The sequence below is a fragment of the Nansenia antarctica genome (assembly GCF_963989245.1).
Source record: "Nansenia antarctica genome assembly, chromosome: 1".
In the NCBI taxonomy this organism is placed as follows: domain Eukaryota; kingdom Metazoa; phylum Chordata; class Actinopteri; order Argentiniformes; family Microstomatidae; genus Nansenia; species Nansenia antarctica.
This window is the reverse complement of record NC_137674.1, coordinates 40,439,355-40,455,031: the sequence shown is the minus strand read 5'-3', so window position 1 is coordinate 40,455,031 and position 15,677 is coordinate 40,439,355. Positions and strand designations below refer to the sequence as shown.

General features: G+C 42.5%; 1 protein-coding gene across 1 annotated transcript; it reads left to right on the top strand.

The window, feature by feature from the left end:
* Window positions 1-4,248: 4,248 nt before the first annotated feature.
* On the top strand, window positions 4,249-10,721 carry LOC308149959 (ubiquitin carboxyl-terminal hydrolase 42-like; the record flags this gene model as incomplete). Its single annotated transcript, XM_080522836.1, has 14 exons — window positions 4,249-4,501; window positions 4,936-5,145; window positions 5,327-5,437; window positions 5,936-6,035; window positions 6,473-6,540; window positions 6,663-6,733; window positions 6,864-6,946; window positions 7,042-7,153; window positions 7,323-7,463; window positions 7,630-7,730; window positions 7,840-7,996; window positions 8,357-9,025; window positions 9,919-10,169; window positions 10,283-10,721. The coding sequence occupies 14 exons, from the start codon at window positions 4,249-4,251 to the stop codon at window positions 10,719-10,721; spliced, it is 2,766 nt and encodes a 921-aa protein (XP_080378962.1).
* Window positions 10,722-15,677: the final 4,956 nt, after the last annotated feature.

The following is a 15,677-nucleotide window of genomic DNA, read 5'->3' as shown; positions in this document are numbered from 1 at the left end:
GACCAAAAATAAAACTGGAAATTAGGCAATCCAAGACCACCAGAGGATGTGTGTTTCTGCAGAGTGGACATTTTCATCCGTGGGCGTTTCCCTTTCCAGACATACCTGGAGACCAATTTATGTAGTTTGTCCCAGTGTCCAGCAGGTGGAGCCAAGGGGAGCATAGCACTACAGAAGTTAACCCGGGGCAAGATGTTCATCTTAATAATGGAAACTCTAGATCGGAAAGAGTTGGGAATAGATGACCAGCGCTCCAGATCCGTCTCCACTTGTTTCAAGGTAGAGTTATAATTATAAGGTATTGTAGTTTGTAGTGATGGATAGATTGATAAACCTAGATATTTGAAATGGTCAACCACTGGGATATCTGATGGTAGTGATGCCTGCCTTGAGGCCTCATTGATGGGAAGGAAAGCCGACTTGGACCAGTTAATTTTATAACCGGAAATGCTCCCATACTGGTGAAAAATAGATAAAAGATGTGGGGTTGAATTTACGGCATCACCAAGATAGAGTAGAATGTCGTCACAATAAAGTGAGATATAATGATCCGTGCCATGGGCAGTTATCGGAATGTGGGGTGACTGACGCACAGCCTGGGCTAAAGGCTCCAAAGATAAAGTGAACAAAAGTGAAGAAAAAACGCAGCCTTGGCGCGAGGAGCGTCCGACAGGAAATAAAGAGGAACACACATTCCCAGTCATAACCATAGCTGAAGGAGAGGAATAAAGGGTCTTTATCATGTTGGTGAAATTTGTCCCGAAACCCATAAGCTGGAGAACAGACCATAGGTAGTGCCACTCCAGACGGTCAAAAGCTTTCTCTGCATCCAGAGAAAGGACCGCACAGGGAGTAGCATTATCAGCAGAAGCATCAATGATGTGCAAGAGCCTGCGTACATTATCTGAGGATAATCTGGATTTCATGAATCCGGTTTGATCCGGATGTATAAGTTTGTTCATGAATGGCTCCAGTCTAAGTGCCAACACTTTTGCAAACACTTTTATGTCTGCATTCAAGAGTGACAAAGCACGGTAATTTGCGCACTCAGTTGGATCTTTGCCTTTTTTGTGAAGCAATGTTATAGTAGCGGTGTTAACATCTCTGGAAAAGGCTCCACTAAACATAGCATGATTAATCATCTTTAAAAGTAGAGGGCCAAGTTGAGACCAACATGTTAAATAAAATTCTGGAGGGATGCCATCAAACCCAGGTGATTTACCTTTGTTAAGCTTGTGTAAAGCATTTTTTAATTCAATTAAAGTAATGGGTTTATCCAGAGATATGGCATCCTGCGGCAGCAATTTAGGAAGATTGAGATTGTTAAGGAAAGCATCTGATTTAGATGAATCATAAGATACTTCGGAGTTGTATAACTTGGAATAAAAAGAGCGGAAGGTTGAATGAATTGTTTTGGGATCTGTTACTAGGTCTCCCTCTAGTGTTTTGATGCATGAAATATTCGCAAAATTCTCACTGGCACGGAGGCTGATGGCAAGAGATCGGCTGGGGCGGGCACCTTCGAAATAATGATTCCGGCGTGAACGTTGAATGAGGAATTCAGCTCGCTGTCACAACAAGGAGTTCAGCTCATCCTTTATTTTGTTTCTTTGTATGATTGATTCAGGGGTAGTGTTACTGTGCATGTCTCTCTCAAGTTGACCGAATTCATGTTCCAGTTCAAGGGTACGGTGACGTCACGTGCCTTGTTCAAATGAGAGGCAAAATATATACAATTACTCCTAATATAACCCTTCACAGAGTCCCATAGTATCCGAGGATCGTCTACTGAGTGCTCATTGAACAAAATACATTCAGCCAGACCAGTTTGAAGTTGTTCCACAAAGCTGTCATTACGCAATAAAGATGTGTTTAGACGCCAGCGCGGCGCACGGTCGCGCGTTTCTGATAATTTGGCCCTGCAGATAACTGCCTTATGATCAGAGAAGGCGAGAGGGAGCATATCTGCGCTTACCCTTTCGAGAAGATTCTTCGAGGCGAAAATAAAATCAATTCTGGAGAATGTATGATGTCTTCCGGAAAAAAAGGAGTAGTCTCGTTTGTTTGGATTAATAACACGCCATATGTCAACTGAACATTCCTGGGCCCATTTGTTTAATGCACCAGACGCTGCTATCTGGTCACTGCCCTCTACAGAAGCTGTCCTATCTGCTGAGTGGTCCAAAACTGCATTAAAGTCTGCCCCAATTATTAAACGGTATTCTACCAGGTCATGCATGATATTAGATAGGCGTGTATAAAAATCCGAATCATAACTGTTAGGCGCGTAAATAGACAAAAAGGCTATTTTCTTATTTTCAATAATGGTTTTCATATAAGTAATTCTTCCATCTAAATCGCCCCCTACACCTAAGTTAGTTAACTGAAAATTACGGCGAGCAAGGATTACTACTCCCTTCGTTTTGTTTAGGGCTGATGAACTTGCCTTCACCATATAATGTTTATCTTTTAGTTTATGGACATCCCTCTGCAGCAAGTGGGACTCGCTAACCATGGCTATATCCACTTTCTCTCTTCTTAACACATCCACAAAACTTGTACGTTTATGTGGTAAATTAAGGCCACGTGCATTAAAGGAAAACACTGTTATCTTAGTCATTTAGATGGTGGTATATGCAAGGCACAATATGAGCTGATAAAAAATAAAAAAAAACTCGCCGTAGAATTGTAGTATTGTTACGTGCGCCGTTCCCATGGCGTCTGTGATTGTTACCATGCACGCGCGAGCTTCCCCACACCAGAATGCTGATCGTGTGTTCAAGAAAGGCCACACGCTCTTCACTCTCCCTTATAGTTGACGAAAACAGGGTAAGACAAAGTCGATGTTGGTTTTCGGGCTTTCACTTTCAGATTACATGGTCTTTGCAATGTTGAATCGTTGGGTAATCCGAGCCAGCCGTCAAGTTTGTTATTTGATCAATTCTGCCCCCTCCGAAGTCATGATGTGGTTCCTGTAACTAGGCATGATGGACGAGAATTCTACTGTACACAAACGTTTACGCCCCTGGTGTATTGCGTTGCTAGAGTAGTGGGCGTGGCCTGTCTCGTTGGCTAAAGCCTCTCTCAGCCTGGGTGGGAGGAGGGAACAATTGTCGTAAACGTGCGTGTTCGTGTTTCAGTGGCGATACCTCGCAGAGAGGGCTGATTTTCAGTTTATATATATAAATATATAGATAGATAGATATGTATGTACTAAGTTAGCTTGCTGATATGTTAATTCATTAAACGTGTTAATTATACTAGGTGATAGTTTACTGGTTGCAACAGGGGCTAGTTCTTCTGGTCATGTTGGTTTTCGGGCTTTCACTTTCAGATTACATGGTCTTTGCGATGTTGAATCGTTGGGTAATCCGAGCCAGCCGTCAAGTTTGTTATTTGATCAATTCTGCCCCCTCCGAAGTCACGATGTGGTTCCTGTAACTAGGCACGCTGGACGAGAATTCTACTGTACACAAACGTTTACGCCCCTAACAACCCACTGTGACGTTGTCACGTGTCCGTGAATCTAGTGTGTACGAGCCATTTATTTGGTACAAGCAGGCGCATTTTTAGTTTGGCAATATTATTCGGTGAAATCTTATTTAACGAACGATTGTATCGGTGGGCAAATTCTTAAAGTGATAGGAATGTTTTGCCATGCATTGTAAACCTGGTGGTTAATATGACATACTAACATGGATCTCCATAATACACTACTAGCTAGCTACTCTTTTTGTGAACCCTTCTTTGTTCCTCAAGCTTTCATTTGAAACGATTTTGTTCTGCCATATTTCATGGGGATTGACTGAGTATCATAAGCCCCTCTCAGTACCAGACAGGGAGTCATTCCTGATATAATGTGTGAATAGATCCACCAACTGAATCTGTCATACCCAGAAGTCACCCATTTATAATAGAAAATCAGTGTGTTTGGTTGAGATGCTGGACGGAACATGCATGCATGCAGGTAGCTAAGGATGACACTGTATTAAAGTGTTGCTGCATAGGTTGTTTAGAGCATCCTATATACACTGCACTTTATTTGGCACTCTTGGACTACAATCTGAATATCATAGCGTAATACTAACCCACTAGAGCTCCAGTGAAGATTGTATGTGTGCTTGGTTCAGATACAACTTCACTAATCTCTACCAGGGTTATCATTCCTCAACTAGTTGTCAATACTTACATATTAAATAGCTAACACTTTCATCTGTGTTTGTTGTTTTTGCCCATCAGCAATGAACAATGACCATAGTTCAAAGAAAGAAGAAGTCATCAAAGAAGTCATCTTCAGAGAAGTCTGACCTTGAGTCAGTCGGGTGCAAGCGCTCCCCCTTCAGTAGTGGAGACGGGATGGACAGCAGCTGCTCCAGCTGGGGGGTGGGCCCCTCACCCAATGACACCCCCAGGGTGAAGACAGGCGGCTGCCTGGGCCCCACACCTGGAGCTACCATCTACAGCAGTGCGACCCACTCAGTGGATCGGCCCAAGGAGCAAGGTGAGAAGATATGGTTTGTTAAATCAAAAGGTCTCTTGATGCTGGGTAAAAACGAGGGCAAATACCTGCACTCACTGTAAATGTATTCACTGTGTGTGCTGAGGGAATTCCCGCCCAATTGACCGACTGAACAGGTTTCCTAGGTGTTGTGTGTCTTTTCTCTATGGCATGGCAAGTTATGTAAGCATGTTGTACTGTGAGGGGAGGTCATCAATCGCTTAATGTAGCCCAAAGCAAATGACCCAGAATGAGGTTCTCTCTTGTAGAACCTACTGTGTGATGTCAGTAATAAAGTCAGCATCTCTCTGCCCTCTGCTCTCACCTAGCACTCCATCGCTTGTTCCATATAAACAAAACGTAAAACTTTCTTTAAAAGTCTTTTCCGCCTGTGACTAATCTCAGTGTTTTTATTTGTGTTTCCCCACCCTCCCCAGTGGTGCTGAGCAGTGGGGACGACATTGGCCTCCCCCAGAAGGTCCTGTTCCCTATGGAGCGGCTCAACTTGAAGTGGAGCCAGATCCACCGCATCGGAGCGGGCCTCCACAACGTGGGAAACACCTGCTTCCTCAACTCGGCTCTGCAGTGTCTCACCTACACCGTTCCCCTCACCAACTACATGCTGACCCGGGAACATTCCAAAACATGTATGTGAATGAAGATATAACCAATCTGGTTTCCAGACCTGTTTAGAATGACTATTTTGGTCGTGATATATTGAATTTTAAACAATTGTATTGAGGAATGAAGTTAATCGGAACAGAATGCTAGAAGATACGGTACAACATGCCTCTTATCCGATTAACCTCCATATCTGTTCCCCTTAAGGTCATGAGCCTGGTTTCTGTATGATGTGCACCATGCAGAACCACATCACCCAGGTTTTTGCTAACTCGGGGAACGTCATCAAGCCCATTGGTGTCTTCAAAGAACTAAAACGTGAGTGTCCACTCACAATCAGAAAAAAAACTATATTACTATTTAATATATGCTTGATGGAAATATGTGTTGTTGTAAAAAAATAAAAAAAATAATAATAATAACTGCCTGCAATCACATCAGAACAAAACAAAAAAACATATTTGCTGTATCAAAATAATAGATATATGGACAATATGACCAGCCTGTCAGCTAAATAGTTTTCCCTCCAAAAATGCAAAGAGAGTTGGATAGCATCACAGGTGCCAAATCCAGGGAACACACAGTATCTTCAGAACATTTATTTTCCCTCCAAAAAAGTAGAAGGTGCTATCAATTTATTTTGGAGGGAGAACTATTTGACAGACAGCTTCTTAGCAATAGCATCCTATGCTTCCACCAAAATACCAAACGATAAGTAACAGCTAACCATAACCATGTCAATGTGATTGTTTAATGCTCTCAAGTTTTTGTCAACTGTATGGTTTCGTCATCTACCTGCCCTGTTACACCCGGTAGGGATTGCAAAGCACTTCCGCTTAGGGAGTCAGGAGGATGCCCACGAGTTCCTGCGATGCACAGTGGATGCTATGCAAAAGTCCTGCCTGCCTGGAACCAAGTAGGTGTTACTGAGGGAGTTATGGAAATCAGTGTTCAGCCACTAGGATGTAGTGTACTTGGATGTGACCTACATTCATATTTAGCTTAGAATACAGTGAGACATGATTAATAGATATGTTGCAATGACCCTCGCTTATAGAAGCGACCCTTAAAACTGACTGTAGCAAGCTCTTGTGGATAGTGGATTTCCTTTCTGCGCCAACAGGTTACCTTTCTGTAATTATCTTTGCTCTATTTCCTCTGCTGTCTCTTCCCCTTTATTTCTTCTTCTCAAAGGGCTGTAACAGTTTGTGTTGCTAATGGTTAATAAACGAGTATCTTGATTTGAGAATGTACTGTAGTACAGACTGGCTGACTATTAGGAATAATTCATTCACATTTTGAGTAGTTTGTAGTTTGTCTTTTTAATTCTTCTGACATTTCTTTTTTCAATAGATTGGACAGGCAAACGCAGGCAACCAGTTTTATCCACCAAGTCTTTGGAGGGTACCTACGATCCAGGGGTAAGTTATTGGTCCAAACTTGCATTGCTCATTTGTATGCTGCTTATACTGTATGTATGTTGCTTACCCGTACAAAGTTAGCAAAGAAAAGCACTGAATCTTCAATGCTCAATCTTTCACAGTAAAATGTTTAAACTGCGAAGCAGTCTCTGACACGTTTGACCCCTACTTGGATGTCGCATTGGAAATAAAGGTAACACACAATTATACATAATCATTCTGCTGTTTCACATCAATCAAGTACCTTTTACAATAATTATTCATCGTGATATGAGATATTGGTAATAAGTAAATAATTGAGAATTGTGTCTGTCGTCTTGCAGACGGCTCCCAGCATAACCAACGCACTGGAGCAGTTTGTCAAGCCAGAGCAACTGGATGGAGATAATGCATACAAATGCACAAAGTTAGTATATACCTGTATTCATTTATTTGTGCAGCCTATTGAGTTTTGATTCCTCACATCATAATGGAATGCAACTGACTAAAACCTGTCTGCAGGTGTAAGAAAATGGTTCCAGCCTCAAAGAGACTCACCATCCACCGGAGCTCCAACGTGCTCACCATCTCACTGAAGCGCTTTGCCAACTTCAACGGGGGCAAGATTAGAAAGGTAAGATCATTTTGGGAATATTTGGATTCAGGTTTAGAATGTTAAATGCAATAGGGTATTTTTTTCCTCTTCTCAGACAATCAGAAATGCCTTAGTTATTTTGAAGATGTACCCCCTGTTCGTTTTCCCTGTGTGGTTTCCCTGTGTCGTCCTTACTCTCCTTACTCAGGACGTGAGGTACCCCGAGTACCTGGACCTTAGGCCCTTCATGTCCCAGTCCCACGGGGAGCCCCAGGTCTATGTTCTGTATGCAGTGCTGGTCCACTCAGGCCGTAGTTGCCATGCTGGACACTACTACTGCTACATCAAGGTATCTCACACACACACACACACACACACACACACACACACACACACACACACACACACACCCCCCTCATAAAAATTCAGTTCACCAGTGCATCAGCCAGTCTCATTTTGCTCAGAATTAGATGTTGATGTGATGTGACGTTAACAGTCCTCTTCTTAATTCTCAGGCCAGTGACGGGCAGTGGTATGAGATGAACGACTCCTCGGTGTCTGTCAGTGACATCAGATCCGTTCTCGACCAACAGGCTTACGTGCTCTTCTACATCAGGTGAGTACCACAGAGGCGCAAACACATTTCACAACTTACATTTCTTGTGCATGCCCCCCCCCCCCCTTTTTTTTATCACGAAAACATCTTGTTGTATTCCGGCCACCAGGTCACCTGATCTGAAGAACGGAGGGAACTGTAACCTCGTGAGCCGCACCCCAGGCCAGTCGTCCCCGCGCCCTGTCCTCACGCCCAGTGTCAACCTCGGGCTTTGCCACAACTCCACCGGCTTCATCGGCCCCCAGCTGCCCCCAAACATGGCTAAGGTACAGCCTCTATACTGCACTGTATACACACACACACTCTTTGATTGTCATATGAGCCTCCACACGCAGCTTCACACCACATTGGCATGATACTTAATGATAATTCTGATGATTATTAAAGATCAATGAATGATGATACTGTATTCACAGCAAGCTCGCGTACCAGTGTTTCGCACAGATTTGTTTTTGGCAGGGCACATGAGTACACATCCAGCGATGCCATTACCATTTACTCATTTTCTATTGAGTTCTATCTAAGCCAAAACTCCAGACAGGGGGGTCCGCCCCACCTATTCAATGGTAAGGGAAACAGCAGTGTGTAATGAGGCTTGTAGCTAACTTATTTTGGTTGTTTCACAGAACACCCTTCACGTCAACGGGAACGGCTCTCTAAGAGACAATCCATCTGGCTCCAAGCCTAGCACCAGCAGTGGCGGCCTCGGAAAACCGAGCCACGTGCTGCCCTCCGCCTCCTCTTCTTCATCCTCCTCGTCCTCCATCTCCTCAAACCCACTCTGCCGTCCCACTGGGATCCCCGACCGTGCTCTCCTTCTACAGAAGCTCTCCTTCTACATTGGCCAGGGCAAGCAGATCCGCCCCTCCTCATCCTCTTCTTCAGCCTCAGCTTCCTCCTCTTACGTCCAGCCGTCCGCCTCCTCCTCTTCCTCTTCCTCACAGTCTACCTCAGCCTGTATGTCCGCCCCTCGCCCGCCTCGTGTGAACGGCACGTCAGCCAGTAATGGGAATCACGGCTCCTCCTTCCTGGTGCCGTACGGCCACGAGTCATCAGAGGAGTCTGATCAGGAGGGCGGCGCTCTAGAAAACGGCCTGGCCAAGCCTAATTTCAACGGGAGGAACGGAGGAGCCGTCTACGGACCGGCCCCGCGACCCCAGCCGGCCGTTAAGACCAACGGTGCTGGTGGGAGTGAGGCTGGGGCGCACCACAACAGTAACGGCATCGCCAAACCCAACCAGAACGGTCACCAGAACGGACACCACAAAGTCAATGGCCTCAAACACACTGACAAGGTACTTAGTCAAATAACATGCCAAAACGGTAGCATAGAATAGTTTCTATCTGATAAAGTGTGGTTATCTGATATCGGGCCACGTATAGGATTGTTTTCATGGTATTTGGCTGCTTGCAAGGACAAGAGAAGAAGGTATTGTTGTTGAAATACTATTGCAAAGCATTATCCTGCAGTATGTAATCATGTAATTATCCTGCAGTATGTAATCATGTCATTATCCTGCAGTATGTAATCATGTTTGTATGTCAGTATGTAATCATGTCATTATCCTGCAGTATGTAATTATGTCATTATCCTGCAGTATGTAATCATGTCATTATCCTGCAGTATGTAATCATGTCATTATCCTGCAGTATGTAATTATGTCATTATCCTGCAGTATGTAATCATGTCATTATCCTGCAGTATGTAATCATGTCATTATCCTGCAGTATGTAATCATGTCATTATCCTGCAGTATGTAATCATGTCATTATCCTGCAGTATGTAATCATGTCATTATCCTGCAGTATGTAATCATGTCATTATCCTGCAGTATGTAATCATGTCATTATCCTGCAGTATGTAATCATGTCATTATCCTGCAGTATGTAATCATGTCCTTATCCTGCAGTATGTAATCATGTCATTATCCTGCAGTATGTAATCATGTCATTATCCTGCAGTATGTCATCATGTCATTATCCTGCAGTATGTAATCATGTCATTATCCTGCAGTATGTCATCATGTCATTATCCTGCAGTATGTAATCATGTCATTATCCTGCAGTATGTAATCATGTCATTGTCCTGCAGTATGTAATCATGTCATTATCCTGCAGTATGTCATCATGTCCTGTCAATATTTTCATCAGTGCGCCCATTGATGTTTGTGGTTGTGGTCTGTTGCAGGTTTCTAGCAGTGGTCCTGGGCTGTCGTCTGGTGTGGGTCCAAGCATAGCTAACGGTCATGGGCTGTCGTCTGGTGTGGGTCCAAGCATAGCTAACGGTCATGGGCTGTCGTCTGGTGTGGGTCCAAGCATAGCTAACGGTCATGGGCTGTCGTCTGGTGTGGGTCCAAGCATAGCTAACGGTCCTGGGCTGTCGTCTGGTGTGGGTCCAAGCATAACTAACGGCAGGGAGTCTCATCACAGTCGGCCAAGGTGAGACAACCCTCACACCTCCAGGCACTGTGCAGATTTCAATGATTTTAAATTATGATATTAAGAATGTAATTGTATTAAGCCTGTATGCTTTTCTTCTTCTTTTTTTCTAGCAAAGAGGTACCGAACCGGAAGCGCCGTTACCATGGCGACGACCATGTCAACGACCACTCGCCTAATAAACAACGCCGCACCGACTACGATGACTTCAGCCTCCCTTCTGGTCATGCATCGCCAACGGCACCCCATCAAGGAAGTAGTGAGGAGAGGCCGAACCGGAAGCGCCGTTACCATGGCGACGACCATGTCAACGACCACTCGCCTAATAAACAACGCCGCACCGACTACGATGACTTCAGCCTCCCTTCTGGTCATGCATCGCCAACGGCACCCCATCAAGGAAGCAGTGAGGAGAGGCCGAACCGGAAGCGCCGTTACCATGGCGACGACCATGTCAACGACCACTCGCCTAATAAACAACGCCGCACCGACTACGATGAGGAGGCGTTTTGTCTGGAAGAGAAGGAGCTGGCCTGGGACTGGCTGTTGTGACTGTGTGTGCACTTACACCACCACACCTACCCTGGACAGACTTGAGGACATTTCCAGCTCTTTTATGTTTTTGCTTTTTTCCCCCTCTCTTTCTCTCAACCCTTTCACTGGAGAAGACAACTTTTTTTCTCTGCATCCCTCTTTTCACACTCACTGAGACACCCTTTCTTTCTATCCTTTCTTTTAAACTCATTATTCAAGTATACAAAAAAACATAAAAAAAATAATCATCACTTTTGGCTGTGGACCTTTTGTGTTTGCTTTTTAAAAATCCAGTTTGTTTTTTCTAGCGTTCATAAGAAAGCATACTGTGAATTTAATTTTGAACTGTACTATCAGTTATTTTTTATACATAAACAGTCCTGTATCAGGAATACCAATAGAGATTTATTTTTTTCATGTTTCTGGTTTGTTTTAGACAATTCCCACAACTTAATTTAGACCATGTTCTATGGACATAAGTCAGTGAAATGGGTATGGTTTGCTGTTTTTTCTACGTAAAAAAAAATATGACAACAGTTATGTTATACCTTTTAGTTCAACAATAGCATGTAAAATGTATACATTGTACAAGGTATATAAAAAGCCTTAAATACATTTGTTAATGTCAGAAATTGTAACCCTCACTTTGTTTACAAGCATTGTTTTTTGGAGTGAATGCTTATGATGGGGCATGTACACCACAATGGGTAAAATGTCCGCCTTTCTACCAGATGGAGTTATTATATGGAAGCTACCCCTTTTGGTTAAATCATTTTCGTATGAGTGATTGATATACTGAACTGAGTGTCACAGACTTTTTTTGGGAGGTCAGAGAATGGTTGTTTGTTGTACCACTTCTTGGATTCAGGGCTTATCATACGTATACAGTGCAATGGCATGGTCGTTTTTGTAGGTTTTTCTAGTCATACAATGACAGGATGGGTTTAACATGGGAGCTAAATACTAATTTCTTATTCACGTGACACAGTATTGAAATTATAAAGCCAAAGACTAGTTTGGAGCCAGTTAGGCCTTTAGTTGTCTAGTCAGTCTTTATACGGTACACACAGGAAGGTTGAACATCACATTTTATTCAAAGTTCTCATTTATCTATTGCTGCTGGATTGAAAAAATCAGGTGTAGTGCTGAGGCACAAATGTGTACATTTCAAGCCTGCAAACTGCGACACTTTAAATGAATGTGCAATAACACTATGTGCAATATGACAACCCTAGTCGTTTTATCTGTACAGTATAGTATAGTGGATACTGTACATAGCCTTTATTTATGTAAACCAGCTCCTTTCCCTTTTTTTCTTTTTTTCTTTTCTTTCCTAGCACCAGGGGTGCCACCCCTCCCAAATTTCGTTGTTTGGTACCTGTACTATAGCAATGACAATAAAGACCATTCATTCATTCATCTTTAGCTGTCTAGTTTTAGGTTTTTGTAGTTTTAGTTTAGTTTTAGATTATCTTAGACTGTTTTAGACTAGTTTTAGTTTTAGACTATGTAGTTTTAGTTTAGTTTTAGTCTATATTGACGGAAAGTTGAGATTATTTTAGACTATTTTAGACTAGTTTTAGTTTTAGACTATGTAGTTTTTAGTTTAGTTTTTAGACTATGTAGGCCAGGTTTTGTATTGTATTTGTTTGTGGTGGATGTTGTATGCCTGTGAACAGGTTACAATTGAAAATGAGCCCTTGGGGCTCAATGTGTTTTTTACCTGTATAAATAAAGGTAAAAAAAAAAAAAAACGTAACGTTACCCTTAAAACTTTTAATACATTTTTTCATTCTTAGGCTTCTCTCTGTCTAAAAATAACAAGTGCTTCTCTGTTCATAAGACCAAGGACTTCCTCGTAGTGAGATGAAGTCACTGACACTGATCTAGGGTCAGTTTTGGGTTTTCCCCGTGAACGCTAAAGGATATTACTTATTTGTGGTTGGTAAATTGATCCTAGATCCATGGGAACTAGGGAGTGGCCTCTAGTGATGACCTGGTCACACTGACCACATGATCCTTCACTGGGGATTTTTTTGTTTGTTTTATGTTCATGTTTTCTTGACAAACCTTGTGAATGAAATTTACTACCTCCAACCAAATCTCATATAATTTGACCAACATGACATAGGGCCGGTTGCTCAGACAGGGCTTAAATAAAGACAGGACTAGGCCTAATCTTGACTAGTTAAACTAGGTAATTTAAGCCGCTTGCATGAAAGTATCTCAACTGTGGCTTAGTAAGTCGGAGACTATGGAGTCCTGGAGTAAGCTAAGTAAGCCTTATTGCAAACACCTGGATTAAGCCTCATTTGAGGGAGGCAGAGCCAGGCTAGTTCATACAATGGTCCCCATGAAAACCCGGAATGGAACAGAAAACACAATTTTTAGTGAGAACATTGATAGAAAACAATACCAGGAGCTTTTATTTTGAAAGCAAATGGTTTTATCTTAATAAAAATATGTAAGAAACTGATGTGACTGATGTGGATCTTGAGATGGAACAATGGCAGTGGCAACCAGAATTCGTTCAAAAAACTACACTGAGTTGGAAAAGACGCTACTAAAACAAATTGCATCAAACCATCCAATCATTGAAAGTAAAAACCATACTGCTGCTACCGAGCAAAAGAAGAAGAGTAGTTGGATTGCAATTAGCAGTGAATTTAATGCAAATGAACAAGTAACAAAACGAACAGTACAGCAACTTCAGGTGAGATCTTCATTCATCTCTTCATGAGATTATCAGCATTTCACTTCTTATTTGCTGCTTTTTTTGGCCTCGGCTCACCTGTAAAAGAGATGCAAATCTCAGTGTGACTTCCCTGGATAAATAAAGGTTAAATAAAAATAAAAACATATTTGTGTAAGATAATTCATATTGAATGACATCTGCTTTTATAGACTCTCTGGAAGAACATCAAACTGACTTTAAAAAAACAGAGTGCAGAAGCCAGAAGAGAGCGATTCACTACTGGTGGCGGACCACCAAAAGATCACCAAACTGATGAATTCAGTGATGTGCTTTCTGGAATGATAGAGCACCAGCAACCCCTGGATGATGACCATTTGGACAGTGCAAATGAAGAACTGAGCCTGAGCCCAAATGGTAACCTCCATATTCAACTGTCAATCTTCATTCTAAGGTTCATATAAGTAAATGTGTGCTTCTAACACTGTTCATTTCCCCAGAGGAAACAATTGTGACCCAAGTGACAGAGCCAGTGCACAATGAGTGTTTACCGTCCACATCTGCTGCCGCCATAACTGAAGTTGTCAGCACCTGTCAGCGAAGAAGAATAAAGATGACAATGCATGAAAAGTTAGCCAGAGAATTTCATGAAGAGAAAATGAAATATCTAAAGGAAGAACATGAATTGAAAATTAGTATACTCCAGGTTGAATTGGAAATGAAGTTGGAGGAGAAAGCTATGAACACAATGAAGTACAGTGCTGAGACAATTGTGCTTAACTCTTGTGATTCACAATAAAAGTGTCTTGTAATTTCCCAAGAGTATTTACACGAGTACTGACCATTTTATTCCAGCCTTGTCACTCATTTAATTTTACTCTTAAATGATGTACAAAGCAAACAATAAATGCATCTCACCCTAGTTGAAGTGCTGCAATGTGAAGGCATTCCTGTGTGCAAGTCCTCGTTGGTCACCGACTGCCACAACCATGGGCACATCTGCATCATCTTCACCTTCCTGTGGAGGTTCAGGACAGTGCTGCCTCCTCAGGTAGTTGTGCAGCACAGCTGTAGCAATGATCACTATGCAGCATCTTCTTGGGTTGAAGCGGAGTGTGTTGCGTAAACACTGGAATCAATTTTTCCATACCCCAAACATATGCTCAACCATACCTCGAGTGCGGATATGAGCCCTGTTGTACCTCTTCTGTGGCGCTGTTATGGGATTAATGTATGGTGTGAATAAAAATGTACTCTGGCCGTATCCACTGTCACCAAGCATTAATCCACTATGTTGTCCCCTCAGAAACTCAGCACACAATGAAGAATTGAAAAAGATCCGTGAGTCGTGAGTTGAACCTTTCCAACGGGCAACAATATTTGAGAACTCCAAATTAGGAATGCATACACCCTGAACATTAATGGAGAACCAGTTCTTGCGGTTCCTGTACTCCTCAGCATCAGGAGTTGATGGGCACTTGATTGGAATATGACATCCATCGATACAGCCAATCACTCCTGGAAAGTGTCCATACTCATAAAACTCTACTTTATAGTTGGCTTGGCTAGCAGCATCAGGAAAGTTGATATATGTACTCTTCAATCCACAAATGGCCCTGCAAACTTTGTGCACTATTCTACATGCAGTAGATTCATGGACACCACACAGATCACCTGTTTCCCGGTGAAAGGTTCCAGATGCCAAGAACCTCAAGGTAATGAGGACTTGGAGTGGAATAGGTACAGGCCTTCCTCGTTGAGACAGCTGAATGGATAGTCCAGGCTCAAGCAAAGAAATTATTTCTGATGCATTTTCCTTGTGCATCCGAAAGTGGTCTCTAAAAGTTATTTCATCAAAGTAAGTCAGTGGATCACTCCTATCCACAAGTACCTGTCTGGCTAGCCTCTGTAAGGCATGCTGGTCTTCATTGAGATAATCCAAGTACTCCATGCTTCCTCACAGACAATGTTACACTGAAGTTAAACCTGCCTCCTTGGAGGATTAATTTAAGCTCCAACTTGGTTCAATTTAGTCCTAGAATAGCTCTAAACTTCCTTCTTGCAATCATCTTAATTTAAACCAGAATAGACTAAATCTGTCTTGTTTTAAGCTATGTCTCTGCAAGACGTTTTTAGTTAAACCAGTTTAAATGGCTTTTTAGTCTGGAACTAAACAAGGAACTTGTCTGGAACTTGTCTGGAACTAAACAACTAAACAAGAACCTCTGTGTCATCTTTGACTCCGAGCTTAACCTTGACCGACAAGTGAGCTCCGTCGTGAA